This window comes from Tachyglossus aculeatus, chromosome X1, assembly GCF_015852505.1.
Source record: "Tachyglossus aculeatus isolate mTacAcu1 chromosome X1, mTacAcu1.pri, whole genome shotgun sequence".
NCBI lineage: Eukaryota > Metazoa > Chordata > Mammalia > Monotremata > Tachyglossidae > Tachyglossus > Tachyglossus aculeatus.
Genome location: NC_052101.1, coordinates 123,956,753 through 123,977,388, shown reverse-complemented (window position 1 = coordinate 123,977,388; position 20,636 = coordinate 123,956,753). Strand labels below are relative to the sequence as shown.

At 52.7% G+C, this 20,636-nt stretch overlaps 1 protein-coding gene across 2 annotated transcripts; it reads right to left on the bottom strand.

The window, feature by feature from the left end:
* Nucleotides 1-345: 345 nt before the first annotated feature.
* On the bottom strand, nucleotides 346-18,238 carry BSG (basigin (Ok blood group)). Of its 2 annotated transcripts, XM_038772036.1 has the most exons (9): nucleotides 18,114-18,238; nucleotides 11,535-11,882; nucleotides 9,541-9,697; nucleotides 7,306-7,388; nucleotides 5,079-5,215; nucleotides 4,665-4,941; nucleotides 2,105-2,129; nucleotides 1,310-1,377; nucleotides 346-452 (listed from the first exon to the last, which is right to left on the bottom strand). In XM_038772036.1, the coding sequence occupies exons 1-8, from the start codon at nucleotides 18,178-18,180 to the stop codon at nucleotides 1,317-1,319; spliced, it is 1,155 nt and encodes a 384-aa protein (XP_038627964.1). In that variant the 5' UTR covers nucleotides 18,181-18,238; the 3' UTR covers nucleotides 346-452; nucleotides 1,310-1,316. The 2 variants fall into 2 exon arrangements, with proteins under 2 accessions (XP_038627964.1, XP_038627963.1); XM_038772035.1 differs by lacking the exon at nucleotides 11,535-11,882 and having other exon boundaries at nucleotides 18,114-18,232.
* Nucleotides 18,239-20,636: the final 2,398 nt, after the last annotated feature.

Here is a 20,636-nt window from a genome sequence, read left to right as displayed (position 1 = left end):
GAACCTGGGGGGGTGGTGGCGGGGAATGGGAAGGGAGGCGGGGCGGACACCAGCTAAAAAAAGGAACGTGTCACCAGCAGAGGCACCTCCTACCCTGGCTCGGAGCTTCCCTGCCAAGAACATGGAGTGGTGCAAATCCAGAAGAGGACAAGTAGAGCATGTTCCTCCTAGCCCACATCACTGAGGCTCTCTTAAATATAAAAGATACACGAAGACCCAAAATGGCAGCCAAGGGGTGGAAATCTGCATGTAGAAAACTCCCTCCCACAGCTTTAAAAAAAAAAAGTATAATTTGAATGACTGATTCTGCTTTTGTCTTTCTTAAAAAGGTGAAGAGAACTCACATTTTGCAAGGTACACTGGTGTATTTTCTGTGCTACATTGCAAACCAACACACACCCACACACCCACATACACGCATCCCTCTGGGTGAGCTCTTCAGCTGAAGTCACCTGGAAAGAAAGAGGGGACAGCAGTGAAGAGTGGGAAGAGCCGTCCAAACTCCATCGGCTTGCGGTGAATTTCCGGGGCCCTCGGAGCCGCTCTATGGTCCTGTGCCTCGTGGGGAGTCGCTGAGGGCGGCCGTACCGCCTAAAGACTCGGGTCCCGGGCCCGGAGGGGCCTGTAACTCAGTCGGGAAGCAGGAGGCGCCCGATGGACACGAAGGAACGCTCCAACCATCCACAGAGAACCTCCCGTGCGGAGGTGCGGAACCTGCGTGGTTTGTGCTCTTTCCGCCTCCCCTAGGCTCACCGATTCCTCCTCCTCCTCCTCGGGAGGGAGAGAGGGATTGGGTGAAGCCTGGAATGGGTCAGTCCTGGAGCCCAACAACCTCATGGGTCAAGTGGTCAGGTGGAAGAGGCCTTCAGACCGGCTGTGGCTCCACTTCTTCCCAGGCGGCCGGGAAGGAACGCTTGCTTCAGGATTTGGAAAGCAAGTTTTGGGGGTCCACGCTCCCCGCCAAACACTTCCACCCAGGCCCAGGCAACGCAGCATAAATGGAGTCGTTCTCTGCCTCCGTCACGTGGGGGGAGAGAGGGCTTTCAGCCGGAAGCTCCAAACGGGAGTTCGACTGCCTTCGAATGACTTCCAAGCGGCAATGGGCCACATGCGGGGAGTTGGCACTTTGATGGCCACGAGGAGGAAGAGGAGGAGGAGGAGGACAAGATGGGATGCCAAGAGGGAGCAGCAGCTGGAGCTCCGGCCCCATTTCCCTCCGGACCCAAGTTGGCTGGAGAGCAGGTCCAGCCAATCCCGGTCTCTGAGGAAGAAGTGGGTTGGGGAGACGAGGGGGAGGCTGGTCTCTCACCTCTTGCCTAGGTGGCATTTCTCTGACGTACGTTTTTATCCTTGTCATTTGCAGGCACGCTGCTTTTCCTGGAAGGAGAAGTTCACAAGGCATGAGGAGACCTCCTAGGCACTGTCAGGAGGCCGCAGCCTGGGTGGAGGGCGGGAGTGCAGGCAGGCAACAGGCTCCCTCCCGTATCGTGGGGCTCCAAGGCAGCCCCTCGAGCCCAAGGCCGTCCCCCAGGGCCATTATAACCGGCTCAAGCCAGGACACTCCCCCGCAAGACAGGGCCCAAAAAAAGCCATCTGACAGTCGTGGCGAGGTGCACGTGTGCCCGCCCATGCCACCATCCACCAGTTCAGTCGCTTTCCAGAGGAGCTTAATTGGGTCAAGCCCCGTTCCCTGCCCCGGGAGGTGGCAACAGGTAGCCGAAGCTGCTCTGGCCAGTTTGAGGGACCAGAAAAGGGCCTGGTTCTGGGGGTGATTCTGGGGCTCTCTAAACCCAAGGCCCCTGGGGGATTTGGGCTGGCCAAGTCAATCGATCGATGGGATTTATCGAGCGGCTGCCATGGGTCCTCAGGCCCAGGAACCTGCTGAAACTGGGCTGGACTCCCTCCCTGCTCAGGCCCCAACCCCTAGGACAGGATCCCTGAGGCAGATTAGTCCTTGAGGGCTCCAGCCCAAGGTTAAGGGAAAACAATGAGCCCACAGTTTATTAGCTCATCTCTTCTGTCTTGGGGTCGCGCCCAACCCCCAGGGCCTTCCATGGTGCACCCCACCTGCCTGGGAGGCAGTTCAGGCCAAGAAAATACTTACAGCGGGGCAGATCCTCCATCATCATCTTCAAGCACAGGTGGACATGGAAAGAGACAGAGACAAGACATCAGAACAGGTTCCTGCCGAGGTGGTCCGTTCCCTCCTCCAACAACTATGACCGAGACTAGCTCAGAAGACGAGCATGGGAACCCCTGGGTCAGTAAGCAGACTGACCTGATGCTCGGCCCAGGGAATGGCTGCGATGGAAAGGGCCCCAAAGGCATGGAGCATGCTCGGTGTATGGCCCCGGCCCCACAGTGGCAAATGCTTTTGGATGAGGGTTTGACTGTGAGATGCCTTAGGAGCTGGAGTGGTCGTGAGGGGGGGGACAGCAGCCTGGAATGGCCCCCAGGCTCCCAATTTGGTACCTAAAACGCCCACCGGCTCCCATGGGGGTCAGCCTGACTGCTCGGGTCCAGGCCTGGACACTCTCTGGTATCTCGCCTCTGGCCTCTGCAGCCCTCTGCGGCAGCTTAGCTTTTGTTGTAGCTTGAGTGAGCCCCTTTACTTCCCAAGCCTGTGCCCAATACTCCCCATAGGAGCCAGGTGGGGGTGGCCGTCCCTGTTACGGGGCCGAGGTGTCTCTTCACCCACCCCCGCCCCCGGGGAGGCGATGTGGTCTAGCGGACAGTGCTTGGGACTGGGAGGCAGGCGCCCTAGGGTTACCTTGGGCAAGTCCTTTCACCTCCCTGGGCCTCAGTTGCCTCAGCAGTAAAATGGGGGTGAAGGTGGGCCGTGAGCCCCACCTGGGACACGGACTGTGCTCAATGTGATAACCTGGCATCGCTCAAGGGTGCCACTGCCAAGCTGGAGGATGGCCCAATGCAGGCGGCTGCTTACAACAGAGATCTCTAGTTGGGGGGCAGGGGGAGAAGAGGGAGAGACCTTGATCCAGCTGGTGCACACTCCATCAGGCCAGCACAGGTTGGGAGGTGCCAATGGAGAGTGCAAACCGCCCACCCGGGGCTCGAGTGCGGGAAGCAGCCAACCATGATCTCCTTCAGGCCCCAAGATCATCACGGTTTCAGGGGGCCAAGCAGAGAAGCAGGCCGGCAGCTACTTGGACCTGGCACTTTGATGCCTCGGACTCCGAGGGAGAAGGGAAGGCAAGGCCTCCCCGCCAGTCAAGCTGCAAACCTCGGGGGCCGTGCCGGGGCGGGGGGCGAGCAGCTGACGAAAAGGCTGAAGGAGAATGACAGCTGGTAGGGGCATCCACTTACCACATGAGGTACCCGCTAGCAGCAGAAGAGGGGAGGTGGGGGAGGAGAAACAAAGAAAAGATGAAGCAACGTGGGCAGACGAAACCTTCCTCCAGCCACCACGGAGGTATCTTGTCCCCATGGCTTCAAACCTTACCTGTCAGCAGACCTCAGTACCTGTCTCTTTGCCAGAAGCCAAACTGGAAACTAGAGGCAGCATGGCCTAGTGGAGAGTGCGTGGGCCTCGGAGACCTGGGCTCTAGGCCCAGCTCTGCCATTGGCCTGCTGAATGGCCTTGGGCAAGTCAGTTAACCTTTCTGTGCTTAAGTTTCCTCTTCTGTAAAAGAGGACTGAATACCTGTTCTCCCTCTCTCTCAGACTGGGAGCCCTATGTGAGACAGGGACTATGCCTGAACTGATTTTCTCATATTAACCACAAGGTTCAGCACATTTCTTGGCCTAGAGTAAGAGCGTAACAAATACTTATTATTTATAGTAATAATAATAATAATAATAATTATGGTATTTGTTAAGCACTTACGTGCCAGGCACCATACTAAGCACTGGGGTGGAGATAAACAAATTGGGTTGGACCTAGTCCCTGTCCCACGTGGGGCTCACAGTCTCAATCCCCATTTTACAGATGAGGTAACTGAGGCAAAGAAGTGAAGTGAGTTGCCCAAGGTCATACAGCAGACAAGTGGTAGATGAGCTATTTCTAGCTTCCAAAGATGCACTACCAATTCTCTGTATTCACCCTTTAGTTTTGCTATTCCCTGGGTCTGGGTGAGAAGGACCCAGCTGTCTCACGAGGCAAGTTGATGGCCATAGTGGGGTCAGGCAGGACGGCTCACTGTTTCCCATCAAAACGCCCAGGAAAGCAGTTTAAGTACATGCAGGGAGCAATGTGGTCCAGTGAAAAGTGCACAGGCCCGCGAGTCAGAGGATCTGGGTTCCAATCCCAGCTCTGGTATGTGTCTGCTGCATGACTCTGGGCAAGTCGCTTAACTTCTCTGTGCCTCAGTTACCTCATCGGTACAATGGGGATTAAATCCTACTCTCCTCCACAGACTGTGAGCCCCATGAGGGACAGGGACTGTGTCCAACCTGATTAACTAGTATCTACCCAGGGTTTAGAACAGTGTTCTGAGCCAACGGGAGACTGGAGAGAATAGACTGGAAGCAACATCCTTTGGGTGGGAGAGAGGAGAGGCGTCTAGAGAGAAGGCCCGGGAACAGTGGCTAGAGGGGGTAGGGGGAGACACGGGTACAGCAATGAAGACACGGACCGAGCAACCGCTCTGTTCCTGGCAGCTTAGAAGCCAGCCCGGGGCCTGAACGCGCCCGAGCCCTACTCTTACCGTCCAGGACCTCGTCCGGCTTTCTCTTCTTCTCATAGATAAAGATGATGGTGACCAGAATGAGCACCTCGGCCACGATGCCCAGGAAAGGCCAGAGGGCGGCCAGGCGGCTGCGGACCCGCAGAGTCAGGATGAGGCCCGAGGTCCCGTCGCTGTTGCTAGCGTTGCAGTAGTACTTCCCAGGGTCGACCTCGAGGTCCAGCTTGATGATATGCAGCTCCGTTTTGTTCACCGTGTGCTGCATGAAGAATCTTTCATGGGTGCCGTTCACAATGGGCTGAAGAGAGAGCCAGGGGTGGCATTTAGTTGGGGGGACTGGGGTTTGCTGCCCGTGACGCCGGAACCATCTCAAGCCTTGTCGCCTCCACTCCCACCCCGCCAAGTGCGAAGGAAGCAGTCGGCTGAGGCACTCACCCAAGCCCCCTCCTTGGTCTCCTTGTACCAGTTCCACTGTTCGACAGGGGGGTACGAGCTGCTCTTGCAAACGAGAGTGATCGAGTCCCCCTCGTTTCCATGCTCAGATTTCTTTACAGTCAGCACCCGCGGAGAACCTGGGGAGGGCGAGAGAGGTCAGCCATCATTATTATTATTATTCTGGACTTCGGTCTAGGAAACGCTGGCCCCCAGACTCCACTACAAATGATCGAAGCAGCGTGGCATAGCGGATAGATCATGGGCCCGGGAGTCGGAAGTTCATGAGTTCTAATCCTGGCTCTGCCACTTGTCAGCTGTGTGACCTTGGACAAGTCACTTCACTACTCTGGGCCTCATCTGTAAAATGAGGACTGAGACTGTGAGCCCACTGTTGGGTAGGGACTGTCTCTATATGTTGCCAACTTGTACTTCCCAAGCGCTTAGTTTAGTACAGTGCTCTGCACACAGTAAGCGCTCAATAAATACGATTGAACGAATGTGGGGCAGGGACTCTGTCCAACTCGATTTGCTTGTATCCACTCCAGTGCTTAGTACAGTGCCTGGCACATAGTAAGCATTTAAATACCATTATTATTAATTATTATTACTATTCTGGCAGTTCCCTTTACAAACCCTTATTCAAATCACATCTCCTTCAAGAGGCCTTTCAGTTCCCCTTCTCCCTCTCCCTTCTGCGTCACCCGTGCACTTGGATCTGTCCCCTTGAGGCACTTGATATTCACCCCACACTCAGACCCACTGCACTTATGTCCTTATCCATAATTATTTGCATGTCTCTCTCCTCCTTTAGACGGGAAGCTCCTGGTGGGCAGAAAACGGGCCTACCAACTCTGTTCATTCATTCATTCAATCGTATTTACTGAGCGCTTACTGCGTGCAGAGCACTGTACTAAGCGCTTGGGAAGTACAAGTTGGCAACATATAGAGACGGTCCCTACCCAACAGCGGGCTCACAGTCTAATCTAGTACAAAGCTCACACTCTGTTGCACTGTATTCTTCCAAGCGCTTAGGACACACTGCTCTGCGCCCAGTAAGTGCTCAATAAATACCCCTGATGGATCGAATGGTTCCCTAGAATGACAGTGCCAGAGAGGAAGCTGGCCAAGCAAGCAAGAGAGTTCACCTGCCATCTCATCTCACTTCTGGAGCAAACTTTGTTCAGGAGGAGAGAGGGGAGGAGGGGGGAGCAGGACAAACAAAAGGCCTGAAAATGGCTCCAGAAGAGCAGGGCCCACTCTTTCCTCCTTTCCTCTTCTCCCACATCCTCTGCGTCACTCTGACTTGCTCCCTTTACTCACCCCCCTCCCAGCCCCACAGTACTTACATACATATCTTTAATTTATTGATACTAATGTCTACCTCCCCATCTAGAGTGTAAGCTCGTTGTCTGTTGATTGTTATATTGTACTCTCCCAAGTGCTTAAGCGCTCAATAAATACGACTGACTCAAGGTGCCATTTCTGCCGGAACCGGCATCAAGAGGCCCAAGCGAAAGTCAAGCCTCTCTCCCACAAAAAAGCAGCTCTCCCTGGAGCGTGGGGGTGGGAAGCTTGTCCGGGGGAAGGAGAGCGTTCAGCTTCCTTGAACTCCCTGGTGCCCCGAGGAAAGCCCCCTGCCCAGAATGAGTGCTCGATCAATCATAATGACAGACCCAGACTTGGTCCTACTTTGGAGAGTCGGGCTAGGGGTCTCCGGTGGCCCACGGCCCTGCTGGGAGGTTTGCCCTAGGGAATGGGCTTCGGGGGCGGCCCAAATGAACAAATGCTGAGACCAGCTCTCTAGAGACTGTAAGCCCGCTGAAGGTAGGGTACACGTCTACGGACCTTTGTATCAAGCTCTCCCAACCACTTAGTACAGTGCTCTACACAGTTAGAACTAAATAAATACCATCAATGATGATTAGTGGAAAGATCCCTGGCCTGAGTCCGAGGACCTGGGATTCCCTGCCACCGACCTGCTGTGTGACCTTGGGTAGGTCACTGAATGTCTCTGGTCCTCACCTTCCTCATCTGTAAAGCGGGGATTCAATAATTGCTCCCCCTCCTACTTGACTGCGAACCCCAGATGGGACAAGGACTGTGTCTGATCTGATGATTCTGTATCTACCCCAGTGCTTGGCACACAGTAAGCATTTAAGAAATACCACCATTATCATCATCACCCCCACGCCACCCTCTGTGCTAGGATCCAAAGGCCAAATGTTACCTTTCACTTGGACCACGGCCTTCCCGGCTATCTCTGGGAGGAAGATGCAGTGGTATTCTCCGGGGGCGTCCTCTAAATTGACCCTGCAGCAAGAAGCACAGAGAAAAGCGGTCAGCCACACGAGCAATTCGACCAACAGAGAGGCCCCAGGCTTAACGTGCCAGGGGATTTCGACGCTCAGTTCTGCTGGGGCTCTACCCGCGACAGATGCCCAGTCAATGCCGCTGGCCAATGGGGCCAGTCTGGGAGCGGGGCTGCCCCATTATCTGGCAAGAGCCACTCCTTTAAAACCTGGGCTGGATTGAACATTAAGTTAAGCCACATGATCGGTGCAAAGCCTCTCCTCCGAAGGAGGGGAAGAGCGGGCCGTGGCAAACCCTCCATCCTCTCGGTTGAGTCCGAAGTTCAAGGAACTCTACTGTATCGTTCTCTCCCGAGAGCCCAGCACTGCGCTCGGCACACGCTCAGTAAATACGACGCTGCCCCTGCTAGAGGCTTAAACCCAGGGGAAATTTCCAAGGCTGTGAGTCTCCGTACTTTATGGAAGGCACAACTCCCATCGAGAAACAGTGGGGCTTAGCGGAAAGAGCCCGGGCCTGGGAATCAGAGGAGCTGGGTTCTAATCCCAGCTCCACCACTCGTCGGCTACGCGACCTTGGGCAAATCACTTCTTTGGGCCTCAGTTTTCTCATCTGTAAAATGGGGATCCAATACCTGTTCTCTCTCCTTAAGCCCCCAAGCCCCACGTGGGACAGGGACTATGTCTGACCTGATTATCGTCTTCACCCCAGCGCTTAGTACAGTGCTTTGGACAAAGTACTCGCTTAAATACCACTATTATCATTATTGATATTCAAGCAGGTGGCCAGACGGGGGTAGGGGGCTGCTCCCCGATGCCCGGACAACCAGGGGCTTCAGCACGTGCTGTGGAGATTTTAACAAGCCCGGATGTCAGGGGCGGGTTATCCAGTCTGCAGTCAAATGGAAAAGCCACCCAGTCGTTTGCTACTTTGTGACCGGTGTTGAAGGCAAACTCCCAGATCCTCCCTGGCAACAATGACTTGTTTGTTAGGGAGACAGGATGGGTCTGATATGGCTCCCCCCACCTCCCACAAAAGCCACCAGGCTAAGGAATTGAGGTCACGCAAGAACGCGCTGGGTTATAAATACGTTAATCCTCATTCAGGCCCCCGTTGCTATGGGGAGAGAGGCACGTTGGCTCCTCTACACAAAGGACGTGATGCCTCGGAGGCTGGCTGGGCTAGCGCCAGCCTGCACTGAGGAGAATGAAAACAGAAAGCTCACTGCACCATTACAGAGGCCTCATCTTCCCAACCCAGGGGCTGGGTGCCAACTGAGGACTGGGAAGAAAGTGGGAAAGTTGTTCCAGTTCAATGGACAGCCATGTAGGTCTAGCAGAGGAGAGGCTGCGGGCCTCTTGGAAGAGACACAACCGAGACAAGACCCCCTCACAGGTTCCCATAGTGTAAGAATAATGAATAATTATGACACTCATTGAGCGCTCACTAATAGAGCGGAATCCAAACATTCTGGGCATCCCCAGGAGCACGTCACCCTCTGTGGGGACCCGCTGACAGGCACATGTCCTCTTTCAGGACACTGGCAATAAGGGATTGCTTCCAGCTCTTCCCAAAATCCACTGCACCACAACATCCAGTGGGGACTCCAGGAATGGCTGGCTAAACTTTCCTGCTTAGACAAGGCCACTCCGGCTGCAAATATCTCCCTGGTTAAGACTGGAAGCTCCTTGTGAGTAGGGAAAGGGTCATTTTGGGATTCTGAGTTTCCCAAGCACCTAGTACAGTGTCCTGCACGAATAAAATGCTACTTCCGCCACTCCATGGAATCGACGGGCAATGGCTTATTTAACGGCAAAGGCCTGACGGCCAGGCCTGCTTTCGGATGGGATGAGACTACCCCTGACCTTGGCCTTGCTCAATCTGATTTGGAAGGAACCGCCTTATCCCCTCAAGTCAGCAGGCTGGCTCTCTCCCCAACCTCTGATTAGAGTGGATGATTCATTTGACAGGAGATTTGGGTTGTTTGGGGTTCTTTTCCCTACTCTGTGACAGCTTGCTTTCGCAACTGTGCGGTTCACTCGTTCTATGACTGTGTGCACGGTAGCGCAAGAAATTGGAGAACTGTAAGGGATGAAAACACACACACACACACACACACACACACACACACACACACACTGCCCCCAAAACCTACTCAAATTGGGTGGAAAGGGCATCAGTAGTATCCTCCGCCAGCACTTTGCCTTCCTTCATCCAACGGTGGCCTTCAATGGAGATCGACGGTTGGGTCAGGTTACAGAACAGCTGTATCTTGGTGCCAGCAGGTACTATATGGTGTCCAACTTCACCCCCTGAATCATCACAAAAGAAGACGCAGAGATTAGTACAGAACACGCGCGGTGGGTGGGTTGGAAAATAAAACAATAGTAATCCAATGTCCAAACAATAAAATCCACACGAATCCCACCACTCCTTTCCCAAACCTGCAGTGGGCTCCTTTGCAGCTTCCCACTTACCAGAAAAATCTTTGACAACCCAGGCGCCCACCCTCACTCCCGCACCCCAATCCCCGGCAGCAGGAGGTGAGAAGTCGGCTGTAGGGAGTCAAGAGAGTAGCTGGAACCCATTCCTTGTCAACTCCTAAAGACTCTGGGAGAGAAAATTCCTCGTCACCTCTTAAAGACTCTGGGAGAGAAGCAACCGGACAGGTGGCATTTGGGTCCTTGCGGCAGGCAGAAATGCACTCTTATCAGCCATTAAAAGGGCTGGATATTTTCCCCGTTAGAGATCCGCCCCCCGACCCTGCTCATTTGAAATGATGCAGTTTTAAAATTAACCTGTATAGAATGAGGAGGAAGAGGAAGAGGAAAAAAAAAAAAGGAGAGGAGAAAATCTGCCCCATACCAAGATCGCCTTAGAAGGTCACGTCGCCCTTGAAGGATTTCACCTGCCCCCAGTTCCAATCCCTGGGACGAACCAGAGAGCCCAGCACCCCCAACTTACTGACTAGGCCCTGGCACATCGGCTGCCCTCAGCTGCCTAGTCAGCCATGGGGCGAGACGAGGTCCCGGAGGGCCGCCGTGGCCCAAATCAGGAGCCGAGTCCTGAAGAATGCGAGGCCGCAGAGTGGCGGGCCGGACCCACCTGGTTGGATGGCGGCGGCGGCCGCCAAGTGAAAGGCTCGTTCAGCTGTTTGACAGCGACAGGGAAACCCATAGAACCCCCTGAGAAGAGACGTCCCGCCCCGCCCCAGCTCCTCTAGGAGACTAAACCACCAGACCCAAACGTTTCCCTCCCCAGCCCACGAGAAACTGGCACCATCACCGAAACCACGACCACCCTCTTGTATCACCAAGGCAGACAGGGCTCACTAGTCCGCTGGAAGAACTTTTCATACAGGGCTGAAAGATGCTCTTGGTTCGGGCCATCCCAGGAAGAGGCCAGCAGCACTTCATCGCTGTGATGAGCGTGCCAGACTATGTCCGATCCAATTGGAGAATGCCCAGGTCCTTCCAATGGCTTCGAGTGTCAAAGCGCCCGCTCACACGATCAGTTGACAATTCGGGGGGGTGGGCCAAAGCTTCCGGCCCGCCAATTTCTAAGTGCCCGACACTGGGGGCCCCCTCAAATTCTGACCTTTCAGCTCTGTATGCAAGGTTGCTGCTTTGCGAAGACACGGAGCGCTAGGGTCTACAAACGGCAACACACGCACAAACGGCCATTTCAAAAACGGTTGTATCACCTGGAACCCTGAATTCGATCCCAACACAGCTTGGACTGCCGGCCTGAAAAGGCCCGGGCAGAGGGGGTTCCCAGAGGGAGGGGACCGGAGGAAAGGGCTGGGCCTCGCCAGCGGCACTAAGAAAGCCCCCGCGGACGAGCGTGGCACCCCATGCCCTCTCGGGCCGAGAGGCCCACGCTGGGGCTTCGGGATTGAGAGCCACGGGCCAGTCGGTCGATTGGTCAGTCAGTCACACAACCCTTTTTGAGCAGAGCCAGCTGCGGTGAAGCACTCACGGGGGTGAGGGAGTGGAGGGCGGGCTCACAGGCGGGAAGGAGTCTCTCGGGACTATCGGGCCGGGCGGAGGGAAGAGGAGAGGAGCGGTGAACTGTCGGAAAGCCACGGGACACAGGTGGGGGAGGACATCCAGACATCGCTGTGCCTGGGGCTCCGGCCTGGCCACTCACGTTCGATGACAATAACGTTAGCCTGGGACCGGACCCACTTGACCTTGGGACGCTTCGACAAGTGATTGCGGTCAGGGTCGTTGCTGGCCCGGCACTCGTAGGTGCCAGAGTCGAGGAGCTCCAGGCGGGAGATGGAGATGGTGCTGGTGGAATGCTGCTTGTACGTGGCGTTGATTTGGACCCGGGCCTGCCGGGCGCCATCCCAGAGCTGGGAGTAGGTCTCGTTGGGGTCGACGCCTTCAAACCACCACTGGATCTCTGGGATGGGATTGCCAACCGCTTCGCAGTGCAAATCCACACTGTCCTCCACCAATTTCTTTTTGGACAGTGGTGATTTGATAAAGCCAGCTAGGAGTCGGAGAGGTATTAGTGCAAGTGTTAGTGCTTAAATGAAAAAAAGGACCACGCAAGAGAAGAGAGGGCCTGCTCTCTCCCCACCCAACTCTGCAGTGCGGCCTCTTCAAAGCCAGGGGCCCAGGAGCGGGTGGCAACTAGCCGCAGAGGGCTGCCTGGCCCCAAATGGTCAGTCCCCTGCAGTTGCCGTCTGGCGGAGCCCGGAGCAGAGTCGAGACCAGGCGTGGGTCTGGCGTCCCGCTCGCCCTCGGCCCCACGGATGGGAGTCACGCTTGCTCCCGCCCTACCCCGGCGATACCCTCGACTGAGTTAACCGGACTTTGAGCTCCAGATTTCCCCGTCTCAAAGCTCATAAAGGCTTCAGGAGCGATGGCTGGAGCAATCACCCTTCTCTTCCGAATGACTCTGGTTAGTGAGATGGAGGCAGTGGAAGCCACGAAGACTGGTTTCTCCCCCGGATCATTTCCTGAGCAGGTTACACACCTGCCACTGCTACGTAGCGAGTCATCCCAAATTCCCTTTCCCTAGTCGTATGCCGCGGTCACGATTAAGGTGGCCACCATTTTGTTCAACAGGATGACAGGCTGGCACCAGGGACTTCCACACCGAAGTATGAAAAATTGCTCAGAAGAGGCCAGCCAGGCTTCCTTTTGATTAGTGCAGATTCATATTCTCTCATTCTCTCTTCCCCTACCTCCCTCACAGAGGGAGGGGCGAGAGGGAGAGAGGGGGATGAAGAGAACCAACTTCAGACAAGGGGAAAGGGCATGAAACAGTTCCCCCCGCCCCAACTTCCACACAGTCTTTTCCCTTTTTACCCCTGAGGTATTTGGCGACTTCAGCACATTATCCTACAGCCTGGAATTGCCAAATAATCCTCCATGACCCAAAATGGTGGTTAAAAATTGATGAAAAACTTCCTGTAAACTACTGTGGATATAGAACTACTGTGAATCCTAGGTGCGTTGTTGTGTTCCCCCACCCCCGCCCAACTGGAAAAGGATGATGACTCCAGGCATCTCAGGCCCCACTAGAGCTTAAACGCCCAAAGGGCAAGGTGAGGCCTGAACCGGGCATGGTTTGGCTGAACATTACAAAGTGTGGGGGGAGAAGCGCAGGGAGAAGGAGGAGGAACACAGTCCAGTAGTCCAATGCCCTGGCATGGGGAGAGATGGCCCAACATGGATGGCAGAGTCCTCAGAAGTCTCACATCTACTTACAGGATATGAGCCGGCCAGAGCCTAACCAACTGCACTCGCTTCATGATAAATGAAAAAGCATTGCTGTCTGCCACTTCCCCGCCAAGATCAGTAGGCCTTCCAACAGCTCCAAATGGCAGCGAGCTATTTGTGGTCAGGAGCCGAACTTAATTCAGAAACAGGCAGAGTGGCTCTGGAGCCAATATTGCTGAACGAACGCAACAGAGCAACTCCGGTGGTGGAGATCTGGGCTGTTGCTGGCACCTTAAAAGCTGAAAGCCTCACCGGCCTGGATGGGAAGAGATCGTCAGACCACGGGTGGACACGGCCCACACCCCGGTGGCGTAAATCACCGAGGAAGGTGCCGTCTTCCCAGTCGCTAATGGAGAGCGAGCCGCCTTCCGCCAGCACGACTGGCTCGCTCTCTTCACCCACTCACGCGGTCGGCCAATCGATCCCCTGCAACCCGGCTGCCCAGAGGCCTGCTCCCTTCAATGTGGTGGAAAATCAGAAGTTCTACTTTCAAGCGAACGATTCCTCCTCTGTACTGGACGGCATTTCAGCAGCCCTCTGCTCCTCCCGCTTCCCCTGAGGCCCCAAAAAGGCAAGCAAGTCCTATAAAAACGGAAGTCGCCCGGGCTTCAGTCCTGCAAAGTGTGATCTTTGCTCACTTGGCCTATGGCTCCATTGACCCGCAGTGAACTAGAAGAGAGATCAAATTCAAGCGGCAAAATGTCCGTGACATTCACCCTTATATAGACTGAGCCAAGGCAGGGAAGGGCAGAAATCCTAGATGCTCGTGGAGGAATGAGGGGTGGCATATAGACTGCATTTCTGCAAGATTAATTCCCAAGAGGGCAAGACAACCTAGCATTTAAGCTTCTTCTAGGTCAAAAAGCCCTCCTCCCCCTACCCCGGGCAAAGGCAGTAGAGAAGACTCAAAACAAGTTGCAGAAGGAGGAGGGGAAAAAAAAAAACTCGGGGGGGGGGGGGGGGGCGGCGCAGAGATCGTGTCTACCAACTGTATTGTACTCCCCCAAGCACTTAGTACAGTGCTCTGCACAAAGTAAGCACTCAATAAATACCCACTGATGGACTGGCTCTGAGCATTCTCGGCCTCTTTGGTCTGAAAGGGCAGCAAGTCACAAACACAACAGAACCGCTCTGTCGAAGTCTTCTCTTGTCCGAGGTGGGGACTACTGAGAGTGGCGAGTTCGGGTGGTGGTCAGGGCGGAGGGACTTTAAGAGCCAAGTATGGTCCATTTGCAGGAAGCCCTTGGACTCCCTCATTCGCTCTCCGCCCAGGCTACGCCAATCAGTCCGTTTTGTCCCCTAAGTCTCCCCCTTCTAGACTGTGAGCCCGTTGTTGGGTAGGGGCCGTCTCTATATGTTGCCAACTTGTACTTCCCAAGCGCTTAGTACAGTGTTCTGCACACAGTAAGCGCTCAATAAATACGACTGACTGAATGAATGAAGTCCAAAAAGTCCACCGCCGCTCACAAAGCAGCTTCCCCCTGGCATTGCAGACCAATGCAGGCCTAGCACCAGTTAAATAAAAATCTCCCTTGAACTGGAAGATTAAGAACGGATCAATACCCAAGGCAACCGGAGACGGCGGCCCACAAGCACACTGGAGCCTGCAGTGCTAAGCAGGAATTCACACTGGTTCAAGCCCGGCTTTGCAGGTGCCACCCAGCATGTGCCTCCGATGCCAACCCAGACAACCGGGGGCCCAAATCCAACAAACCAGTGTGGCGACAGGGCCGAGAGGGCTCGAGAACTTGTAAAATACCTCTCCTGGGCCGCGGCCTTGGAGCAGTTCGAACTCCAGGGCCAGTGGACCCTTCTGCCCCAAGAAAGCCACGTGTCTGGCCGAGCAATGTTCTCTCAACTAAAGTCACCTTCATCTAAAAACAGACTGCCTCCCCTGAGCGGAGGGAGAGGGAACCAGAAGGCCATTGCACAGTAAACAGTGTTTACCAGAGACAGCCACCTGTTTTGTTGGGGTTTCTTTTTTTAAAATGATATTTGTTAAGCGCTTACTATGTGCCAGGCACTGTACTAAGGGCTGGGGTAGATAGAAAATAATCAGGCTGGACGCAGTCCAAGTCTCACATGGGGGCTCACAGCTTTAATCGCCATTTTACAGATGAGGTGACTGAGGCACAGAGAAGTTAAGCAACTTGGTTCAAGATCACACGGCAGACAAGTGGCAGAGCCGGGATTAGAACCCAGGTCCTCTGATTCCCAGGCCCGTGATCTTCACTGAGAGATGGCCCACTGCCATCCTTTCTTCTCACATCCCGATACCATAGTTAAAAAGTAACTTTATCTGCCAAAGAATCAGTCAGCGACGGGAAGGCAAATACCATCCTATTGAAAAAAATCCAGGAGGAATGCTCCTTGCACCCCTCCCACGCTGCCTCTAAATCAGCCACCAAGCCTGTTGGAAAATGACCTGGGGCCTCCATTTCAGCAACATTTGAGCAAATCCAAAGCACGGATGCTCTTCAAGGAGACATTTAGAAAATGCCAGGGGTCAAGGCATCGTTTATGACAGGCAGACTCTTCCCTGGATCTAGCCGGATGGAAAAGTTGCACAACGGATCGTGTCAAAGAAACCCAGAAGTAAAATGTACAGTAGACTAAAGCGAAAGGCCCGTCCCTTGGGGCATATGAGTGAGAAAGCCAGAGGGTCACAGGTCCACCCGTGTCCCCTATACAAGTGTGCGATTGATTAGATATATACATATATATATATATATATATATATATATATACAGGATATATATATATATATATATCCTGTAAATATACAGGATATATACATATCCTGTATATATGTATATATGGTTGTACATATTTATTACTCTATTTATTTATTTTACTTGTGCATATCTATCCTATTTATTTTATTTTGTTGGTATGTTTGGTTTTGTTCTCTGTCTCCCCCTTTTAGACTGTGAGCCCACTGTTGGGTAGGGACTGTCTCTATGTGTTGCCAATTTGTACTTCCCAAGCGCTTAGTACAGTGCTCTGCACATAGTAAGTGCTCAATAAATACGATTGATTGATTGATTGATTAGAGCCCTCTCCCAAGATCGGAACTGAAGTGGTCACTTGGCAACTTGGTTCCCAAATTGGCTCAAGTAAGGAAATTTGGAATGCTTGAAAAAGTTACAGATTAGTCAGATAGGTTAGTCACTGGATTACGTACATCCTTGAAGAGCTCAAACTATCTTAAGGCGATGAATGAAGAATGTCTTTGTAGGGAAAAGCAAACGTGTTTACTCTGAATTTAACCTACTAGCTCTTTGAAGAAGCAGCACAATGCCTAGGACTGTGCCATCTCCTTAAGGGGGAAATGAATAAATATCTGTTGATGAGGGGTCTTAAGGAAGAAAGGAATAAAGCAGTAAGGTGGATTGCATTCAAAACCACAGATCTAAGGTATTGTCAGGTCACAAACCATTTTACATCAATAAATGCTTTCCTGTTGGGGAACCATCGCAACACTCATTGCTTGTTACTTCTTATTTTGTTTCTGTATTACTGTTAATTCGTTTTTATTTTTAAACTTGAAGAAAAAGAACCCCACACCTCACAGAACAAGACACTCATTCCCCCCCACCCCCGGCCCACCACCCACCAAATGTTAGTCAAAAACGCTAATCAGGATCCCTCGAAGTAAGAGTTAAAGTCAATACCATTTTAACTGGGCTCAGTCCCCGAAGTGCCTCAGAACACGTTCAGGTCTGTGCAACGTTTTACATTTCAGTTACCATAAATCTTTAACTCTAAACCAAAGACGCTCACTCTAGATAGACGTATGGAAATGATCTTCTTTTACACAGAAGTAAAATTTAGCCTTTTAGACTGTGAGCCCACTGTTGGGTAGGGACTGTCTCTATATGTTGCCAACTTGTACTTCCCAAGCGCTTAGTACAGTGCTCTGCACACAGTAAGCGCTCAATAAATACGATTGATTGATTGATTAAAGTGGTGGTGGGGGCGGGGATCCAACCACCTATTCCCCGAAAGATAAATTTTAAACCCAGGTTGTTGTTTTTTTCCCTTTAGGGTTCTCCGGATCCTAGATCAGAACCAGAATGTTGGCCTCTTACTTGGCAGGCGGCTGAAACACAACTGAAAGTGCTTTTATCAATCAATCAATCTGCAGTATTTATTGAGCGCTTACTGTGTGCAGAGCACTGTACTAAGCGCTTGGGAAGTACAAGTTGGCAACATAAAGCGCCATTCCCTTCTTGTCCTCCCCCAAAGGGCTAAAAGGAGCCTCCGACTTTCGGTTGTTATGGTGAAGCAGGCTTTAGGGCGGAGGGAGGGCTTAATGGAAATGTACCCCGATCCTTGTGCCCCTCTTCCAGGGAAACGGGGCCGCTCGAGGCGCCCCCCCGACCCTCACCGGCCACTTTAAAGCCCCGAATCGGGGAGGTGGGGAGACCCCCGAACAAAACCGTGGCTCTCCTCGCCCCCATTCGCGGGCCCCTCCCCTAAATAGGCCTCGGGTCCACCGCAGGGCCCCGCCAAGGACAAGGGACCCCTCTTCACAGGGGCGCCGGTCGGGCCTTGCCTTTGCGGCCATCTCACACGTTTGTTACGCTAATAAATCGTTTTGGGGAAACGCCCCCCCCCCCCCCCCCCGCCCCCGACTCCCTGTTTCTTTTCTAGACTGCAAGCCCACTGTTGGATAGGGATTTTTTTTTATGGCACTTGTTAAGCGCTTACTATGTGCAAAGCACTGTGGGGATACAAGGTGATCAGGTTGTCCCACGTGGGGTTCACAGTCAATCCTCAGGTTTTTTTTATAGATTGTCTCTAGATGTTGCCAACTTGGCCTTCCCAAGCGCTTAGGACAGCGCTCCGCACACAGTAAGTGGTCAATAAATATGACTGATTGACCTCTGACCCCGCACGAGCCCGGGGCCCACCGAGGCCTGCGGCCTGCTTCTCCCTCGCCCCCTCCTTGCTTCCCACCGCCACCCCGCCCGGGGCCACTTCCCCTTACCAGCTCCGTGGACACCGCTCCGGCAGAGCAGAGCGGCCCCTAGCAACCACCACACCGCAGCCGCCATCTCTCCGGGTCCGCGACCGTTACGCCCCGATTCCCGGCTCCCGTTTCCGGGCTCCCGCCTCCGCCGCCGCTATAAGAGCCAACGGCCTGGAGCGGCGGGAGCGCGCACGCACAAGGCGGGGGGAGGGACGTAATGGCGCGTGTGCGTGCACGTACGCACGCACGCGGCGGCGGCGGCAGCAGGGGCCTAAACCGAAGTCGGGGTCACGTGACAGACTGGCACCCACTGCAGCCCCTGGGGCCCGCGCCTCTTTGGCCCCCACCCCTCCGAGTTTAAGATCCCGGTAATCCTTCGATTTCTTTTTATGCCGTTCGTTAAGCGCCGATTAGTTGCCAGGCACTGTATTCAGTGCCGGGGTAGAGAAGCAGCGTGGCTCAGTGGAAAGAGCCACGGGCTTTGGAGTCAGGGGTCGTGGGTTCAAATCCCGCTCTGCCAGTTGTCAACTGTGTGACTTGGGGCAAGCCATTTCACTTCTCTGGGCCTCAGGTTACCTCATCTGTAAAATGGGGGTGAAGACCGTGAGCCCCCGTGGGACAACCTGATCACCTTGTAACCTCCCCAGCGCTTAGAACAGTGCTTTGCACATAGTAAGCGCTTAATAAATGCCATTATTATTAGAGAAGCAGCGTGGCTCAGTGGAAAAAGCACGGGCTTTGGAGTCAGAGGTCATGGGTTCAAATCCTGGCTCCACCACTTGTCAACTGTGTGACTTTGGGCAAGTCACTTAACTTCTCTGGGCCTCAGTTCCCCCATCTGTAAAATGGGGATGAAGACTGTGAGCCCCACGTGGGACAACCTGATCACCTTGTAAATTCCCCAGCGCTTAGAACGGTGCTCTGCACATAGTAAGTGCTTAATAAATGCTATTATTATTATTATTATTATACAAGATAATCGGGTTGGGCACAGTCCATGGCCCACATGGGGCTCTCATGGGCTTAATATTTATTACTCTAGTTATTTATTTTACTTGTACATATCTATTCTATTTACTTTATTTTGTTAGTATGTTTGGTTTTGTTCTCCGTCTCCCCGTTTTAGACTGTGAGCCCACTGTTGCGTAGGGACTGTCTCTATATGTTGCCAACTTGTACTTCCCAAGCCCTTAGTACAGTGCTCTGCACACAGTAAGCGCTCAATAAATATGATTGATTGATAGTAACTGCTTAATAAATGCCATTATTATTATTATTATTATTATACAAGATAATCGGGTTGGGCACAGTCCATGGCCCACATGGGGGCTCTCACGGGCTTAATATTTATTACTCTATTTGTACATATCTATTCTATTTATTTTATTTTGTTAGTATGTTTGGTTTTGTTCTCTGTCTCCCCCTTTTAGACTGTGAGCCCACTGTTGGGTAGGGACTGTCTCTATATGTTGCCAACTTGTACTTTCCAAGCGCTTAGTACAGTGCTCTGCACACAGTAAGCGCTCAATAAATACGATTGATTGATTGATAGTAACTGCTTAATAAATGCCATTATTATTATTATTATTATACAAGATAATCGGGTTGGGCACAGTCCATGGCCCACATGGGGGCTCTCACGGGCTTAATATTTATTACTCTATTTGTACATATCTATTCTATTTATTTTATTTTGTTAGTATGTTTGGTTTTGTTCTCTGTCTCCCCCTTTTAGACTGTAAGCCCACTGTTGGGTAGGGACTGTCTCTATATGTTGCCAACTTGTACTTTCCAAGCGCTTAGTACAGTGCTCTGCACACAGTAAGCGCTCAATAAATACGATTGATTGATTGACTGTATATGTTGCCAACTTGTACTTCCCAAGCGCTTAGTACAGTGCTCTGCACACAGTAAGCACTCAATAAATAGGATTGATTGATTAATCTCCATTTTACAGGTGAGGCAACAGGCACGGACAAGTCAAGTGACTTGCCCGAGGTCACACAGCAGACACGGGGCAGAGCCGCAATTAAAACTCCAGTGCTCTGACTCCCAGGCCGAGCCTCTTCCCCCTAAGCCACGCTGCTTTTCTTTGCATATTGCTTTTATGCCCAAAGTGCTTTTACATTCCTTAGCTCATTTTTAATAATAATAATAATAATGATGGTATTTCCAAAGTGCTTTTACATTCCTTAGCTCATTTTTAATAATAATAATAATGATGGTATTTGTTAAGCGCTTACTATGTGCAAAGCACTGTTCTAAGCGCTGGGGAAGATACAAGGTTATCAGGTTGTCCCACATGGGGCTCACAGTCTTAGTCCCCATTTTACAGATGAGGGAACTGAGGCCCAAAGAAGTTAAGTGACTTGCCCAAAGTCACACAGCTGACAAGTGGCAGAGCTGAGATTCAAACCCATGACCTCTGACTCCAAAGCCCATGATCTTTCCACTAAGCCACAGTAATATCCCTGTGAGGTTATAGGGAAAGATGAGGAAATTAGAACCTGGGCCCTCCAACTCCTTAGACCCCTTCTCTTC